The sequence below is a fragment of the Phacochoerus africanus genome, chromosome 3, assembly GCF_016906955.1.
Source record: "Phacochoerus africanus isolate WHEZ1 chromosome 3, ROS_Pafr_v1, whole genome shotgun sequence".
Lineage (NCBI taxonomy): Eukaryota > Metazoa > Chordata > Mammalia > Artiodactyla > Suidae > Phacochoerus > Phacochoerus africanus.
In genome coordinates this window covers 113,056,596-113,072,878 of record NC_062546.1, presented here as the reverse complement: position 1 = coordinate 113,072,878, position 16,283 = coordinate 113,056,596, and the positions used below count along the sequence as shown (strand labels likewise).

The window sequence follows — 16,283 nt, the reverse complement described above, 5'->3', positions numbered from 1 at the left end:
TTTGAAAGGTATTGTATTTTTGTATTCCTTTTCTTTAGCTTTTCTTTAAAAAAATATATTTATCTGTGTCTTCATTCATTTATCTATGCATTTAATTTTAAAATGTTGGGAATTTTCCGTTGGTTCAGTGGGTTAAGGATTCAGTACTGTCCCTGCTGTGGCTCAGGTCAATGCTGTGGAATGGGCTCAATCCCTGGTCCAGGAATTTCCACATGCCACAGGTGCAGCCAAAAAGAAAAAAATAATAATAAATAGAAAGCTTTAGAGTTTTTTTTTTTTTTTTTTTTTTTTAAAGGAGTTTCTATGTGGCTTAGTGGGTTAGGGACCCGATGTTGTTTCTGTGAGGATGTGGGTTTGATTCCTGACCTCAATCAGTAGGTTAAGGATCTGGTTTTGCTGAAAGCTCTGGCATAGGTTGCAGATGTGGCTCTGATCTGGTGCTGCTGTGGCTGTGACGTAGGCCAGCAGCAGCAGCTCCAATTTGACCCCTAGCCCAGGAACTTCCATATGCCATGGGTGTGGCCCTAAAAAGAAAAAAAAAAAAAAAAGTAGTTAATTCTGGGAGTTCCACAGTGGCTCAGCAGGTTAAGATCTGGCATTGTCACTGCTGTGGCTCGAGTTGCTGCCAAGGTGAGGGTTTAAACCCTGGCTTGAATTTCTGTATGCTGGAAATTAAAAAAAAAAAAAAAAAAAAGTCAGTCCCATCTCCCAAGTTTCAAGAAGGAAAATTCCACTGGAGGGTCTTTGTCGGGGTCCCTGCTTACTTTCTCCAGAGTACTGGGCCTGCTGTCATAGGTGCTGTAGTAGCAGAGGGATAGAGACATTGGAGTTCCCTTTGTGGCTCAGTGGTAACAAATCTGACTAGTATCCATGAAGATGAGGGTTCGATCCCTGGCTTCACTCAGTGGGTTAAGGATCCAGCATTGCAGTGAGCAGTGATGTAGGTCAAAGATGCGGCTCGGATCCTGCATTGCTGTGGTTGTGGTGTAGGCCTGTGGCTGTAGCTCTGATCAGACCCCTAGCCTGGGGACTTGCATATGCCCTGGGTGCGCTCCTAAAAAGCCAAAAAGAAGAAGAAGGATAGATAGGCGTCATCTTGGGTGGGAATCTTCAGTTGACCCCCAGGACGGAGCCCCCTCTTATGATGACCTGAGAGCAAGGAACCACACCTGCAGGGGGAAGAAATCCTCTCTAAGAGGATGTTGCAAAAGAAAGTAGGAAACCCTACTAGGTTGGAGGGTGTCAAAGCTCTTTGGGTTGGTACCTGGCTTTGGGGCAGTTGTGATGGGTCGACTACTGCTTTCTTAGATTTAAGACTTTGAAACACTGAAAAGTCCTGAGAGAGCTACAATTTAGGCAAGGTTTTCTTGTTTATGGACTCTGGCAAATTGAGAAATTTATTCTCAGCTTCAAAATGTATAGGCTGAGGATAGGGGTGTGTGTGGCGTTTAAAAAACGTTCCTTCCTGCTAAATAAAGTAGCATACACCTTCCACAGAAAATTTGGACAGGAGTTAGTTCCTGCTGTGGCACAATGGGATCGCTGGCATCTCTGCTGTGTCAGGGCACAAATTCCATCCCTGGCCTGGCACAGTGGGTTAAAGGATCTCGTGCTGCCATAGTTGTGGCATAGGTCACAACTGCAGCTTGGATGTGACCCCTGGCCCAGGAACTGCATATGCTGTGGGGTGGCCACAAAAGAAAAGAAAAAGAAAATTTGAACAATACAGAAAATATGTAGAAGTAAATTAAATTCACCCATAACCCATAGAGAATAACTTAAATTTTGGTGTCTGGATGTCCATCTTTTTCTATCCAAATATATAAATATAAAAATAATATTTAGAGGACTGGGATCATATTCTAAATGTAGTTCTAAATTTTCCAAATTAGATCTAATTCTAAATATTATTATATCTTAAAAAATTTATGATGTGGTGTGTTTCTCCCTGATTCATTTAAATGTACTTGAAAACATAGTTTTTTAAAGACTGTGCTCTCTTACTGTATAGTACAGGGAACTATATCCAATCTTTTGTGATAGATGGTGATGGAAAATATATGAGAAATATAATGTATATATGTGTATGACTGGGTCACTTTGCTGTATGGCAGAAATTGACAACATTGTAAATCAACTATACTTAACAAGAAAAATTTTTAAAAAGAAAATCTAAAATAAAATAAAGACTGTGTACCATTTCCTATGTGAATGTCCCATCATTTATTTATTATTCCTTAGTCATGGGACATTCAGAGCATTTCCCACTTCTTGTCATTATAAATTCTACTGCAGTTTCCATATTTTTAATTTAATCTTTATTTGCATCTTTGTTTATTTACTTAGATGGAATCCTAGAAGTAGGGTATGCATATTTTTAGCTCTCTTGTTATATATATTGCCAAATTGCTTTCCAGAAAGGTTCATACTCCTGTCCCAGGTATATAAGAATTCTAGAAGTTTCTTCAAGTAGGTTACATTGTTCCAAGCAAAGGTCTTCTCACTTTTCTTCCCCTCTCCTGCCTCAGTCTCCCACTGGCACATATTTTATTTTTTTAGAGTTTTAGTCTTGCTCCCAGTTATTTCTTGTGTGTTAATAAGACTGATAAAGATGTCTTGCCTCTGTTCCTAGGGGACGATTTTATTCTTGGCTTGAATCTCCTCCAGTGATGGGACATGAGGCGCTGGAAGGGGTGTAGAGGAGATATTGGGAACAGGGATGTCACCCGGGGCCCTCATCTCATTTGAAGGGAGGCAGCCATTGACTCTTTTCTCATGAGCTTCATCTTGTCAACAAGCAAGAGCCAGCCAGGCATCTCCGTTTAGTTGAATTTAATCCATTTTCTGCTGCTGATCAATGAGTAACTCCATGCAAGTTCACTTTTTTTCTAAAAATTTCACTTTTACCGTGAATTAAATACTTAACATACTTTTCATTTGCAGCACCATACTTAGGAACTGATTCCCCGAAGAAACTGAGGTCATGTAAAACTTGTCTCTTTTCTGTTTTAGAAAAGATATGTTGTTTTATCTACTTAGAAAAGATACATTTATTTTTCTATTTTGTATTTCTTATCTATTTAAGATATGTTACTTACTTAACTGGATGGTGTGAGGCCATGTTTTGGTTTTGTCTGGCGTATGCATGTGTGTGTATTTGTGTGTGTGTGTGTGTGTGTGGTAGGGGGAGAGGGAGAGAAATTGTGTGCACATGTAGTTTTGATTTGCATTTAACAAAGTCTAGGAAGGAAGATGAAGCAAGAAACAAACATGAAAAAATGTTCTGCCTCACTGGTTATCATACAGTTAAACTAGCAGTTGAAATTAATAAGAACATTTAATGTATGTGAGATTGTAGCAATGGTAACAATACATTGCTGGCTGCAATAGAAGCGGATAAAATATTTTTAGAAAGCAATTTTCTAATAGGTCTTAAGAATTATTAAACGTCCTAACCTATAATCTAGTCATATTATTTTTTTGGAACTTATGCCATTTCTGTGTGCAAAAGAAAGAAAGTATAAAAAACATGAATTTTAGCATTAGAAAAATCAGATATAATTTGTCTAATCATGGAGAAATGGTTTAAGTAAATTATAGTCAATCCAGTCCAGGGACGTTATGCAACCATTAAAAAGAATGATTATAAAGACTGTCTAGCAACATGGAACATGTTTGTGATATAATTTAAAATTTTAGGAAAGCTGATTATGGGGACAGGGGCATGAAAAAGCATGCAAAAGTAAAAACAGTTGGCTGGAGTGATTTTTTTTTTTTAATTCCAGCGTTGTTATCTTGTGATTTTTGCACTAAAAATGGAAAACACTAAGGAGGTTGGCATGCTCTGGAAAGATAGGGTGCCGAGTGGGGTGGACCCAGGTCCCTTCCTACACGTGTAGTCTGTGCTCTTTGTCATCCATGTGTTGTGAAAGCAGAGAAACTCCTTGCTGGCTGATCTCCTCATGGTCTTAGAGCAAAGGTGGAGAAGGCTGGCTTGAGAGAGAGGGCTGTGGTGGTCTGGCTCAGCGAGAACTCTTGGCATGCTGTCCCAGGAGGTGGGACCAGAGTCACTGTCCAGGTGGAGGGCCCAGGATATGGTGGTGATGGCATGGGCAACTCTTGGGACATATCACCCAGTGTTATCCTCCACCCAGTAATTTTACACTGGGGAACTCGGTTAAAATGACATTTGGGGAATTCTCCTGTGGCTCAGCAGGTTAAGGATCCAGAATTGTCACTGCTTTGGCTCTGGTTGCTGCTGGGGCACAGGTTCAGTCCCTGGTGGTGGGGACTTCTGCATGCCACAGGCCCAGCCAGAGAGAGAGAGAAGAAAGACGTTTAAGATAACAAGTGATTTTAGGGTTTAGAAGACAGGCTAAAACTATGGAACTAAAGAAGGTCGAGAGAGTTGGAAAGGACATTCTGAAGGGGTGACAGTATGTGAATGTGCCAGGTGTCCCCCCGTTCTGTACCAATTGCCACACATCCCTTTCTCCCCCCACTACCCGGTTATTGGGACTGGCCCTGGGGGACAGAGCAAATTGTATGTGAAGGGCCTCTGGGGAAAAGGGGACCAGTGGAGACCTGGGTGTTGATGGAGGCAGGTTGGAAAGGGAATTGGGGGCTGGAGGCAGCAGGCTCTCTGTGCCAGACCTCAGCGGCTGTGATGGGTGATGGGGGCTGTATACATGGGAGGAGGATTCAGGGTCACTCAGGACCTCAGCTTTGTGTGTTGTGCGCCCTCTGGGTTTGTTGCTTCTGCGCAGGTCAGGCTGTTCTAACCACACTTCCGTGTGATGCTTGGCGCTCCTGCAGCCCATCCTCCCACCCAACCCCCCACCTCCCACGAGCTGATGCGCTCTTGTGACTCAGCTGCCTCTCAGGACGTCTGAGCAGCTTTTCTTCTGGGGCTAGAACCACAGTTAGGAGACCTGTGACCAGAATTCTTCTTTGTATTATCTTTCCTTTTGGTCCCTGAGGGAAATGGGTTGTTGGAGGATTGTGGGAAGAATGCCTTTCTAGCCTCTGACTTGATTCATCCCTGGAGCCCAAGAGGGGACACTGAAAAGGCAGCCTGGAGACGGTCGGCTTTGTTATCCACTCTGCTTCCTCTCAGAGAGGCCCCAGAAGCGGCCACAGCCCTGAAACCCCTGGCACAGCCGTCTCTGTGGCTGGACTGGCACCAGGGGAATCTGCTGAGTTTTCTTGGGGGATGGGTGCATTCTCACTGTGAGGCTGAGCCAGCCCTTCTGCCTAGGACTCCCGATTTTCCCCGATTCCCTGGGGGGTGCTGCATCCTTTCTCAGGGATCTGCTTCCTCTCCATCTTTGACCCAGTGTCTTCAGGACTTGAAGTCCCTCCCAGAGCATTCGCTCTGAACTCTTGGCTCCAGCCCATCTCTCTCTCTTTGCTGAAGCCCCTTGGTGAGACTGGCGCTGGGACAGAGGCCTAGTTTGGGGAAGCACCGAGAAGCAGGGGACCCCTGGCACATGATGCACTGTGGGCAAAGTTGTCCCCCTGCCACCCCCTCCATGTCTACTGCTTTCTCCTCTGCCATCTTTTTTTTTTTTTTTTACCTTGGCCACCCGGAGGCATATGGAGTTCCTGGGCCAGGGATCAGAGCCCAGGCGCAGTTGCTGCCTAAGCTGCAGCTGCGGCAATGCTGGATCCTTAACCCACTGTTCTGGGCCAGGGATCGAACCAATGCTCCAGAGATGTCACCGATCCCATTTGTACCTCCGTGGGAGCTCTTGTGCCATCTTTTTAAACCTCCTTTTTCCCACTTATTCTTCTTTTTTTACTTCCTCTTCTGCTTCTGCTTCTTTTACTTCATTTCCAGCTGAGCTGTTTCATCTGTGTCCTATTGCCCTAACTGCTTTACTTTTTTTCTCCTCCACCTTTACCCAGCAAGTGGCCGAGGGGTCCCCTCCTGCCTGAGTCACCTACCTCCCTGGGACTTGGCCTGAACTTTCCAGGAATCAAATGATTCACTGTTTCCTGGTATCCTTGTATTTGTATGTGTATGTGCATGGGGTATGTTTTTCTTGGGGCAGCCTCTCAGCCCCATAAGGCCCCTTGTGGGGACAGGAGAGGGCAGACCACACCACCATCACCACTTAGAATCAGCCCGATCTTGGGGGGATGTGTCCCTGTTGATGGGACTTTTGCACCTCCTGGCCTAGAAGCCCGTGGCTGTGGCATCTCAGTAGCACATGTCCTGACCCAGTGCCCTAAGCCAGCCTCACCACCATGCTCAGTCATAGACCAAGGGCCATGGCAGGCTTGGTTGGGTTACAGTGAGTTTTGCTTTATTGAAGCCGAGCAGGTCAGGGGTGGGCGGTCTGAATGTCGCGTGGGGTTTTCTAATCCTTGGGCACTTTTCCCGCTTCTGCAGTATATCATGCACCCAGGAGAGCCCTCCTCTCCTTGGGGGAGGAGCCCCTGACTTTGGCTCGTCACATGGACCAAAGGAAGCCAGGAGGAGAAGGGAGGCTGGCTTAAGGATGCAGTTTGTCCCAAATCCCTGAGACCCTGTTCTAGGGTCGGGAAGAGTGTCCAGTGTTAGGGTTTTCTTCTGCATCCTCATTCTTTCAATTACAAGTGGTTCTCTGTCAGAGGACTGTAGCGAAGTGAAGGAAGTGATGCTGGACTGAGGGGTGTGGCTCTGCCCCAGGCCCCAGGAGCTCCTCAAATTTAATTCCATGGTACCATCAAGGAGCTGGAAGGGCTGCTCTTTATGCCCAAATCCTTGGCAGAGTTTATCCAGCACCAGAGCTGACATCCTTTCTGCAGTAGTTTCTTTATGTATACAATTGGGTTATGACCTACTTTACCAGGCTTTTCTGAAGAGTAATAACAGTAATACCTAGTGTTTATGAACGTTTCATGTCTGCCAAGCACTTAATTCTCACCAGCATCTTATGAGGTGCAGGTACTGGTATATTCCCATTTTACGGAGGCAGAAACTGAGGCATGGAGAGACAAAGCAGTTTGTGGTCACACAGTCAGTAAGTGGCCAGAACTGGGATTTGGACACAGGCCCCTAACTCAGAGTCTGGGCTTGCATCCTCCGTGTGCATAAAGCTGCCTAGCAGTCTGCCTGGCACATGGTAGAGGCTCATGAAAGTCCATTGAATATATGTGGATTTTGAGGATGTGGAATGGGGTTGATAGAAGCCTCCAGGGTCTGGCTGGGATGGTACCCTGGGGAAGGAAGCTGAGGAGAGAGGGTGCCAGCCTCCTTTCTCGCAGAGGTGTGTCGGGCCAGAGTGAGATGCCTGCTTGGCACTCCTCCTCATTGCCCCTCCCTCCTTCCCACCCTGCAGGGTGATGTGAGCAGAGCTCAGGAATGCCTTATGTGGATCGGCAGAACCGAATCTGTGGGTTTCTGGACATCGAGGAGAATGAGAACAGCGGCAAGTTTCTGCGGAGGTACTTTATTCTGGACACGCAGGCCAACTGCCTTCTCTGGTACATGGACAATCCCCAGGTGAGAGGCGGCGTGGGAAGGGGCAGGGGTGGCTGGCCGCCCACCGTTGCCTGGGGGGATGCTCACCGGGTTAGTGCCTGGGCTTACTCTCTCGTGGGCGGCACAACCTGCTGGTCAGTGGGGGGGAAAGCCCCACAACACACACACACACACACACACACATGCACACATGTAGGTATGCACTCATGCTCATGCACACACACATACACACGCGCATGTGCACGTGCTTGCACACACACATGCGTGCACACACACATGTGCAGGAAACCATCCTACATCTTAGCTGGAGAAAGAAGCTCATTGCTCCCACCCTTGGGGATCTGGTGTCTTTTCTCACGCTCAGGAATTGAACACTTGCACAAGTCCGGCAGAGGCTGGCCAGGCTGGATCCAGGCTCTGAGGCACAGCTGGCTTCCTCTTAACCTCTCTCTAGGGCTGTGGCCTCATGGCCATCCTGCTCTTCCAGTCTGGGCCCCTCCCCAACAGGGGATGTGACCTGGTTCCCTGAGTGGGACAAAGGTTGGACTTGTTTGGTCTCCTTCTTGGGGCATCATAGGATCCTGGGTGGGAGGGGACAGATGAGAAACTTAGTCTTGTATGGGAACTGACTTCAGCAAGGCCACAGCAGAACTGGGTGACTTGCTTAGCATCAGGCACGAAGACCGGCCTCCAAAGCTTGATTGCTGTGCCCAGCAATCCCCAGGGGTCTTCACTGGTCTGGGAAAAGTGTCTCTATTCTTGATTTAGGATCTCAAGTCTTTTTTTTTTTTTTTTTTTGGCCATGCATTTCGAATGGCATTCCGTGGCAGTCTGAAGTTCCTGGGCCAGGGATTGAACCCATGCCACAGCAGTGACAACACTCATCCTTAACTTGCTAAGCAGCCAGAGAACTGCTCAAGTCTTTTTTTTCTGGTGCTATGAAGTTGTTGGCTCTTCCCTTCACACTGCCCTGGAGTGTCTCTGCCCCCTGAGCTACCAGGATGCTCTTTGTGCTAGAGCCTTCTTTGGGTCTGTGTTACAAATAGAACTTTTGGCTCTTGTTGGAGTTTTGTTTGTTTGTTTGTCTTTTTTTTAGGTCCGTACCCATAGCATATGGAGGTTCCCAGGCTAGGGGTTTAATTGGAGCTACAGCTGCCGGCCTACGCCACAGCCACACTAACGCCAGATCTGAGCTGTGGTCTGCAACCTACACCACAGCTCACAGCAATGCCAGATCCTTAACCCACTGAGCGAGGCCAGAGATTGAACCCACACCCTCATGATTCGTTCCTGCTGTGCCATGATGGGAACTCCTCTTGTTGGAGATTCTTCACACTTTCCCTGGAAGCAGAGGTTTTACCTGTCTCGGCAGATGCCTAAAAAAAAGGAGAGTCCAGCCTTGGCATAGCAACAGTTCAGAACATTGTACTTTATTTGTAAGTTTAGCCCTTTATTGTATTAATGGGCAAACAGCCATTCTGACTAAAGGATAAACCTTTTTGTAAAGTTGAAAAGGGTATCAGTGGGCATTTACTACTTGTGTGCCATGCCTGAAAGCTTCCTTGGGTTATTGCTTCATTCTGATGGGTCTCATTGGTGGGTATCATTGTCTTTGTTCTAAAAGTGGGGTGGGTGAGGCAGAGAGGGGAGGAAGTTTGCCCATGGTTACGTCATAAGAAAGTGGCAGATGGAGTTCCCGTCGTGGCTCAGCGGTTAATGAATCCAACTAGGAACCATGAGGTTGCGGGTTCGATCCCTGGCCTTGCTCAAGTGGGTTAAGGATTCGGCATTGCCGTGAGCTGTGGTGTAGGTTGCATTCGTAGCTCGGATCCCATGTTGCTGTGGCCCTGGTGTAGGCTGACGGCTACAGCTCCGATTAGACCCCTAGCCTGGGAACCTCCATATGGCAAAAAGACAAAAAAAAAAAAAAAAGAAAAGAAAGAAAGTGGCAGAGCCAGGATTCTAACCCTGGTCATCTGACTCCAGCTACCCTGTTGTTATTGCTGATAATGAGACAGTCCTCTTAAGGGTGCTTGGGAGGAAGGAGAGCTTTCACAGTTTCTAAGGAGTTCCTGTTGTGACTCTCCAGGTTAAGAACCCGACTAGTATCCATGAGGATACAGGTTTGATCCCTGGCCTCACTCATGGGTTAAGGATCCAGCGTTGCTGTGAGCTTTGGTGTAGGTCACAGATGTGGCTTAGATCTGGCGTTGCTGTGGCTGTGGCATAGGCCAGCAGCTGTAGCTCTGATTCGACCCCTAGCCCAGGAACTTCCATGTGCCTTGGGTGTGGGCGTAAAAAGAAAAGATAAGTCTCTGAGAAAGAGAAGTTGGGAGGTCCCTGATGGCTCAGCAGGTTAGGGATCTGGCATTGTCATTACAATGGCTGGGGTTACTGCGGTGGAACAGGTTTGAGCCCTGGCTGAGGAACTTCTGCATGCTGAAGGTGTGGCCAGATGAAGAGAAAGAAAGAAAGAAAGAAAGAAAGAAAGAAAGAAAGAAAGAAAGAAAGAAAGAAAGAAAGAAAGAAAGAAAGAAAGAAAGAAAAGAGGGAGGGAGAGAGAGAGAGAGAAAGAAAGAAAGAAAGGAGGGAGGGAGGGAGGGAGGGAGGGGAGGAAGAAAGAAAAGCTCTCAGGGCTGGGAAGTCCTACAGGGCAAGTGCTCATCTGGCTTCTGATTCGGTGTGTCCAGCATTTCGATAAACGTGGGCTCACTGAATGAGTGAGTGAATGAGGCTGTCAGAAGGGATGCCTCTGTTTGTTTTGTTTTGTTTTGTTTTGTTTTGGTCTTTTTAGGGCTGCACCCAGTGGCATATGGAAGTTCCCAGGCTAGGGGTTAAATTGGAGCTGCAGCTGCCGGCCTACACCACAGCCACAGCAATGTGAGATCCAATCTGCATCTTCGACTTACACCACAGCTCATAGCAATGCAGGATCCTTAACCTACTGAGTGAGGCCGGGGATCAAACCCACATCCTCATTGATATTAGTTGGGTTCATTACCACTGAACCAGAAAAGGAACTCCCAGAAGGGACACCTTTGTGACATGCAGAGTCCTGGGCCTAGGGACCTCCAGGGGAAGCTCTGCAGGGAGGGGTGGGGCAGGGAGCCAGGTATCGGGAGGTGATGGCTGGAAAGTGACCCCCAAGAGCAAAGAGGGGTATCTTTCCCTGTGGAGAAGGATCTTGGGGACTGTGTGTAGTCACTGAACATCTTTATAGGGAAAAGGAGACACCTGATATAACAGCTTAGATATTTAATAGGCATTTCCCTGAACCCAGGTCTGTGATCTTTGCCTGTTTAAACCACTTAGAAGTTGGCATTTGGGAGCCTGTTTTTACTACTCCTGCTACTAGTATTACAAACTGTAGGTTATACTTACCAAGCATTGTCTGAAATGCCCTCCATGTATTTTCTCACTAAGTCCTCCTAGTAATCCTGGGACTGCAAGGTGCAGAGTAGGTCAGGGACTTTTTTCAAGGTCGAACAGGTGGTGAGGGCAGAGCTGGAGTTGGAGCCAGGTCTATCTGGCCCCAGTATCTGTGTGCTTCACCTTCATCCGCTTTCTTCCTCCCACTGACTGTGTGCTCAGCCCTGAGCAGGGTCCTGGCGATGAAGGGCAGGGGAATTCTCGGTGATTCTTGCCCCCAAGAAGCTTCAGGTTTAGTTGGGGAAATGAAAGCAGCATACATAAAAAGTACAGTGCTAGAAATCCCGGTCCATCTTTTTTCCCCCCCCCCTCTGGGTGCACCCAAGGGATATAGAAGTTCCTGGGCCAGGGATCAAATCCAAGCCACAGCCATGATAACACTGGATCCTTAACCCGCTGAGCCACAGGAGAACTTGGGCAAGTTTTTTTATTAAGGAGAGAGCTGGGAAGCAGGACAAGGAAGGGGAGGGAGGGAGCCAGACAAGGGTCTGAGCTCAGGCTGAGGTCAGCAAAGGGCTAAGCTTAGCCTGATGCCCCTGGGGACTTGCCTGATTCAGGCCAAAAAATTGACCCAAGGGAGCTGACTTCCTCAGGCCTCATTGTGCATGATCACTGGTTCTGGCTTTTGCATGTGGGCAGAACAGCTCCAGTAGCCTGCAGACAGCCCTTTGGAGCAGAGCTGCATCAAAATGGCAGAGCTGGGAGGCCAGCGAGCACATCTGCTGATGGGATGCTGGTAGGCACATGTCGGGAGTCCTTGCGAGAGGACCAAGTACAGTCTTGGGTTCATGAGAGAATTTAGAATCCCCATGATAAAATATGAAACCAAGATTTTAATTCAGGCACTGGTGGTACCAACAGAGGTAGGTTGAGACCTATTAGCTAAAAAGGACACTATAAATGGAAAGTTTCAATGCTATCGATTATGGCCACTGATTTGGCTCATGCATTTAAAAATCAATCTGCTGACAGTATCAAGCACACAAATAGTTCCTGAGTAAGAAAAAAAACATTGGCTGGATTTCCCATCATACATGACTATGGTATTATGGCACCAGCATATATATTTTAACTTAATGTTGTTCCCTATTGTGACAGAAAAGATGAAATTCTTTAATTAGGCTGCTCTATGTTATTACCTACAGAGTAACCAATTTACAGCAACAGAGTAACAACAGAATAACAGAGTAACAACAGAGTAACAGCAACAGACTAAAAGTATGTTTTAGCTGCATAACAATGCTTGAGTTCCACCCTTATGATACCCACTCGGGTAAGTAATTGCAAGACTAATAAATTATATAACCCTGAATGACAAATAATAAACAGACACATGAAAACAACATTGTACTAGATAGTTGTTCTTGTCAGATTCACTTTGTAAATTGTATTTTCTCTCTTTGCCAAAAAAAAAAAAAAAAAAAAGCTCAGATGCTTTACTTTCCAAAGACCATAATGTAAATTATGGATTATCAGAAGAGCCCAGAAGATTGCATCTCTCCTGGTAAATCTGGGGCCCATTAAAGCCCTTTGCTTTTTGCTTTTTTTTTTGTTTTTTGCCATTTCTTGGGCCTGCTCCAGCGGCATATGGAGGTTCCCAGGCTAGGGGTCTAATCAGAGCTGTAGCTGCCGGCCTACGCCAGAGCCACAGCAACGCAAGATCCGAGCTGTGTCTGCAACCTACACCACAGCTCACAGCAACACCGGATCGTTAACCCACTGAGCAAGGGCAGGGATCGAACCCGAAACCTCATGGTTCCTACTGCCACGACGGGAACTCCTTTTTTTTTTTTTTTTTTTTTTTAAAGCTGAAAGCAATTCTTTCTATTGAAGGGGACAAAACGCTTTGCTGTGTTGATGCAAAAATGGATATTTGGCTGCATTTTAGTAGAAAGAATACAGAGGAGCGGTAGAAAATTATATTAACATATAACATGTAACGAATAATGGTTTTGCCTTGAAAGCTAGGTGAAAATTGCTAATTTTTTAAAATTGGATTTTCTGTATCAGAAACCTCCTTGAGCCAAATTTGGCTGAAATCCAACAATACCTAAAAAGATTTTTTTTTTTTTTATTGGCCACTTCAAGGCGTGTGGTGTTCCCTGGCGAGGTATCAGATCTGAGCCTCAGTTGCAGCCTATGCCACAGCTGCATCAATGCCAGATCCTTAACCCACTGTACCACTCAGGGATGGAACCTGTGGCCAACCTACGGCCCGGTGCTGCAATGACACCATCAATCCTGTTGTGCCACAGTGGGAACTCCTAAAAGATTTTTGCAGGATATACTTCACCCTGTGAAAATACCAAGAATCAGGAAGATAACTTTTTTTTTTTTTTTAAAATGGCCAATACATACAATATATTGGTGGTGTAAAATTCAAAACATTGGAAAGCTGATCTAGTGACACGTTTCTCCTTCCCACTCCAGTCCTCCAGCTACACATCCTCCTAACCAGAGGCAACCAGAATTTCTAGGTTCTTGTGTGTCTGTCCGGACATGTTCTCTGCATATGTAAGCATCATATAACTTTCAGATCTTCAGCACTTATTTGGGCCAAATGGTTTTAATTCATGGATTTTTTTTTTTTTGTAACTGATATTTTAACTATTCATGATTTGAAGGGGTAAGTGAAATTTCTGGCTTGCTTTCGTCCACACTGAGTTATAGTAAGAATGCACAGTTTTTGGAGCTTCCACTGTGGAGAAGTGGGTTAAGGATTTGGCTTTGCTGCAGCTGTGGTGCAATTTGAAGTTGTAGCTTGGATTTGACTCCTGGCCTGGGAACTTCCATATGCTGTGTGTACCGTAAAACAAAAAACAAAAAAAATCAGAGTCCCTTGGGTGGGGGGAACCCCGAAAGAAGATTTCAAGCCACAGATCCAGGGATGTCTTTTTTTTTTTTTTTCCTCCACCAAAGTGCAAAATCTGCTTAGGGTAAATTAAAGTAATATTTTTAGAATTAAAATATTATGTGGACTTTTTTAGAGTTAACATTAAATAAATGCAGTTTTGTTTAATGTGTTTTCTATAGTAGTTTTTTAAGGACAATTCTTATCTTTATAATAAGATGTACTTTGTTTAAATTAAAAAGAAGTAAAAACTAAGAAGCACTTTGAGACCCTCCTGTTAATAGTTAGCACTACGGGGTATTAAAGTCCAAGCGACTAAAGAGATGGACGTTATCACAGAGAACAGACTCATGGTAACCAAGGCTGGCGATGGTGGGGGGGTGGGGAGCAGGGGAAGAGATGGGTTGGGAATTTTCGATCAGCAAATGCAAACTAAAATATACAGGATGGATAAACATTGAAGTCCTACTAGATAGCACAGGGAACTAGATTCAATATCCTGTGATAAACCATAATGGAAAAGAATATGAAAAAAGAATATATATATATTCGTTTATATATATGTGTGTATATATACAAAACACATGTGTGTATATATATATATATATATATACACACATATATATGTATGAATTATTTTGTTGTACTCCAGAAATGAACACATTAAAAACAACTGTATTTCCATAAAATTAAAAAAAAAAGAAAAGAAAGAGCAAAGAAAATAAACATTAGTGGATGTTTTACTAATGCAAAACCATAGCAATGGCTGTTTGAAGTTTTCTTTCTTTTTTTTTTTTTAAATGGTTGCACCCTCAGCATATGGAAGTTCCTGGGCTAGGGACTGAATCCAAGCTGCAGCTGTGACCTATACTGTAGCTGCAGCAATGGCAGGTGCTTTAACCCATTGCACCAGGCTGGGGATGGAACCCTCACCTCTGCAGCAACCTAGGCTGCTGTAGTTGGATTGTTAACCCACTACCCCACAGCAGGATCTCCCAAAGTTTTCTTTGTCTTTGGTTATGTTGTTGTTAGGGCTTTCTTTAGATTGTAACCTTTGGAGTTCCTGTTGTGGCTAAGTGGGTTAAGAACCTGACTAATGTCCATGAGGATGCAGGTGCAATCCCTAGCCCCATTCGGTGGTTTAAGGATCCAGCTGTGAGCTGCGGTGTTGGTCGCAGACACAGCTCGGATCTGGTGTTGTTATGGCTGGGGCGTAGGCTGACAGCTACAGCTCTGATTGGACCCCTAGCCTGATTACTTCCATATGCTGCAGGTGCAGCTGTAAAAAGAAAAAAGAAAAGAAAAAAAAAAGGGTATGAAAGCCTTATATTAGCACAGCTGTTTATCGCATAGGATTGACTTTTCTCTTTTTTTTTTAAATTTTTTATTTAATTTTATTTTTTCGGCTACACCCACAGCATGTGGAAGTTCTGGGGCCAGGGATCAAACCCCTACCATAGCAGTGACCCAAGCCATAGCATTGACAATGCCAGATCCTTAACCCTCTGAGCCACCAGGGAACTCCAGGATTAAGTTTTTTTCTTTTTTTTTTTTTTTGATGACCACACCTGTGTTGTATGGAACTTCCTGTGCTGGGGATTGAACCTGCACCTCCACAGTGACCTGAGCCATTGTAGTCAGATTCTTAACCCACTGCACCACAGCAGTAACTCCAGAATTAACTTTTCTTGAAGGGAAAGATGAAAAGCCTGCTTTGACCTGAAGAATGGGGAGAGCGGCCATGGGCCTTTCTTCAAGTTGTCTCAGCAAGTGGGCTCCAGCGGAGGGGGGTGGGGGTGGGCTGGTCCCAGGGCAACAGGTAGACCCATAGTCTGGCCACACAGTACCTGGAAATGGCTGGCTTACTTTCCTTGGGGTTATTCTCAGGTCAGGGGGAGGGCCAGGGTGTGGGCAGAGGGGATTAAGTTCTCTGTCTCCTGCCCCCATTCCCATCATAGTGCTCTGCCTGGCAAGGCTTTCTTCTCTGAGCATGTGTGTCTGGCCTTGGCCAGTGGTGGTTTGGGTTGTTGTTTCAGCCCCTGGGAGGCCATGGCTGCTGGTGCCCTCGAAATGGACTTCCAGGTCCATCCCCTTCTCCTCCCGCATCTGGTCAGCCAGCAAGCTGGTCTTGACTGCGGGCTGAGTGCTTGCTGTGTGCCAGGTACCCGGGAGGGAGATGAGAGAAGGTAAGAGGTTCAGAGACTCACAGCAAAATGGAGCAGAAAGGTCAGAGCATCTCTCCTTTCCCATCTCTGAACCCTGGCCTTTTGGAGTTTGACAGCCAAGAGCCAGTTGGACCAGTTCCTGCCCTGCCCGGTTTGGGCCTCTTGGTATAACCCTGCTGGTCCTGCTCTTGTTGATAATCAAGGTTTAGGTAATGAGCAGGCCCTCGGAGATGTGAAGGACTGTCCCGTGGGAAGGGGCCTGGTGTAAAGGAAGGTGCACGGGATTGGAGAATCTGGAAGGGCCAGGTTCAAATCCAGGCCTGACTCCTCAGTACTGGTCCATCCCAGGTTTCCTCATCTGTGAAGTGGG

The 16,283-nt window shown here is 45.9% G+C and overlaps 1 protein-coding gene across 3 annotated transcripts in view; it reads left to right on the top strand.

Moving 5' to 3' along the window:
• Positions 1-16,283, top strand: part of PLEKHA2 (pleckstrin homology domain containing A2) — an 82,843-nt gene that overhangs the window by 23,712 nt on the left and 42,848 nt on the right. For all 3 annotated transcript variants that reach the window (XM_047772421.1, XM_047772419.1, XM_047772420.1), the window contains one exon: positions 7,326-7,489. In XM_047772421.1, coding sequence (XP_047628377.1) covers positions 7,349-7,489 — 141 coding nt within the window. In that variant the 5' untranslated portion in view covers positions 7,326-7,348. The remainder of the gene's footprint in view (positions 1-7,325; positions 7,490-16,283) is intronic.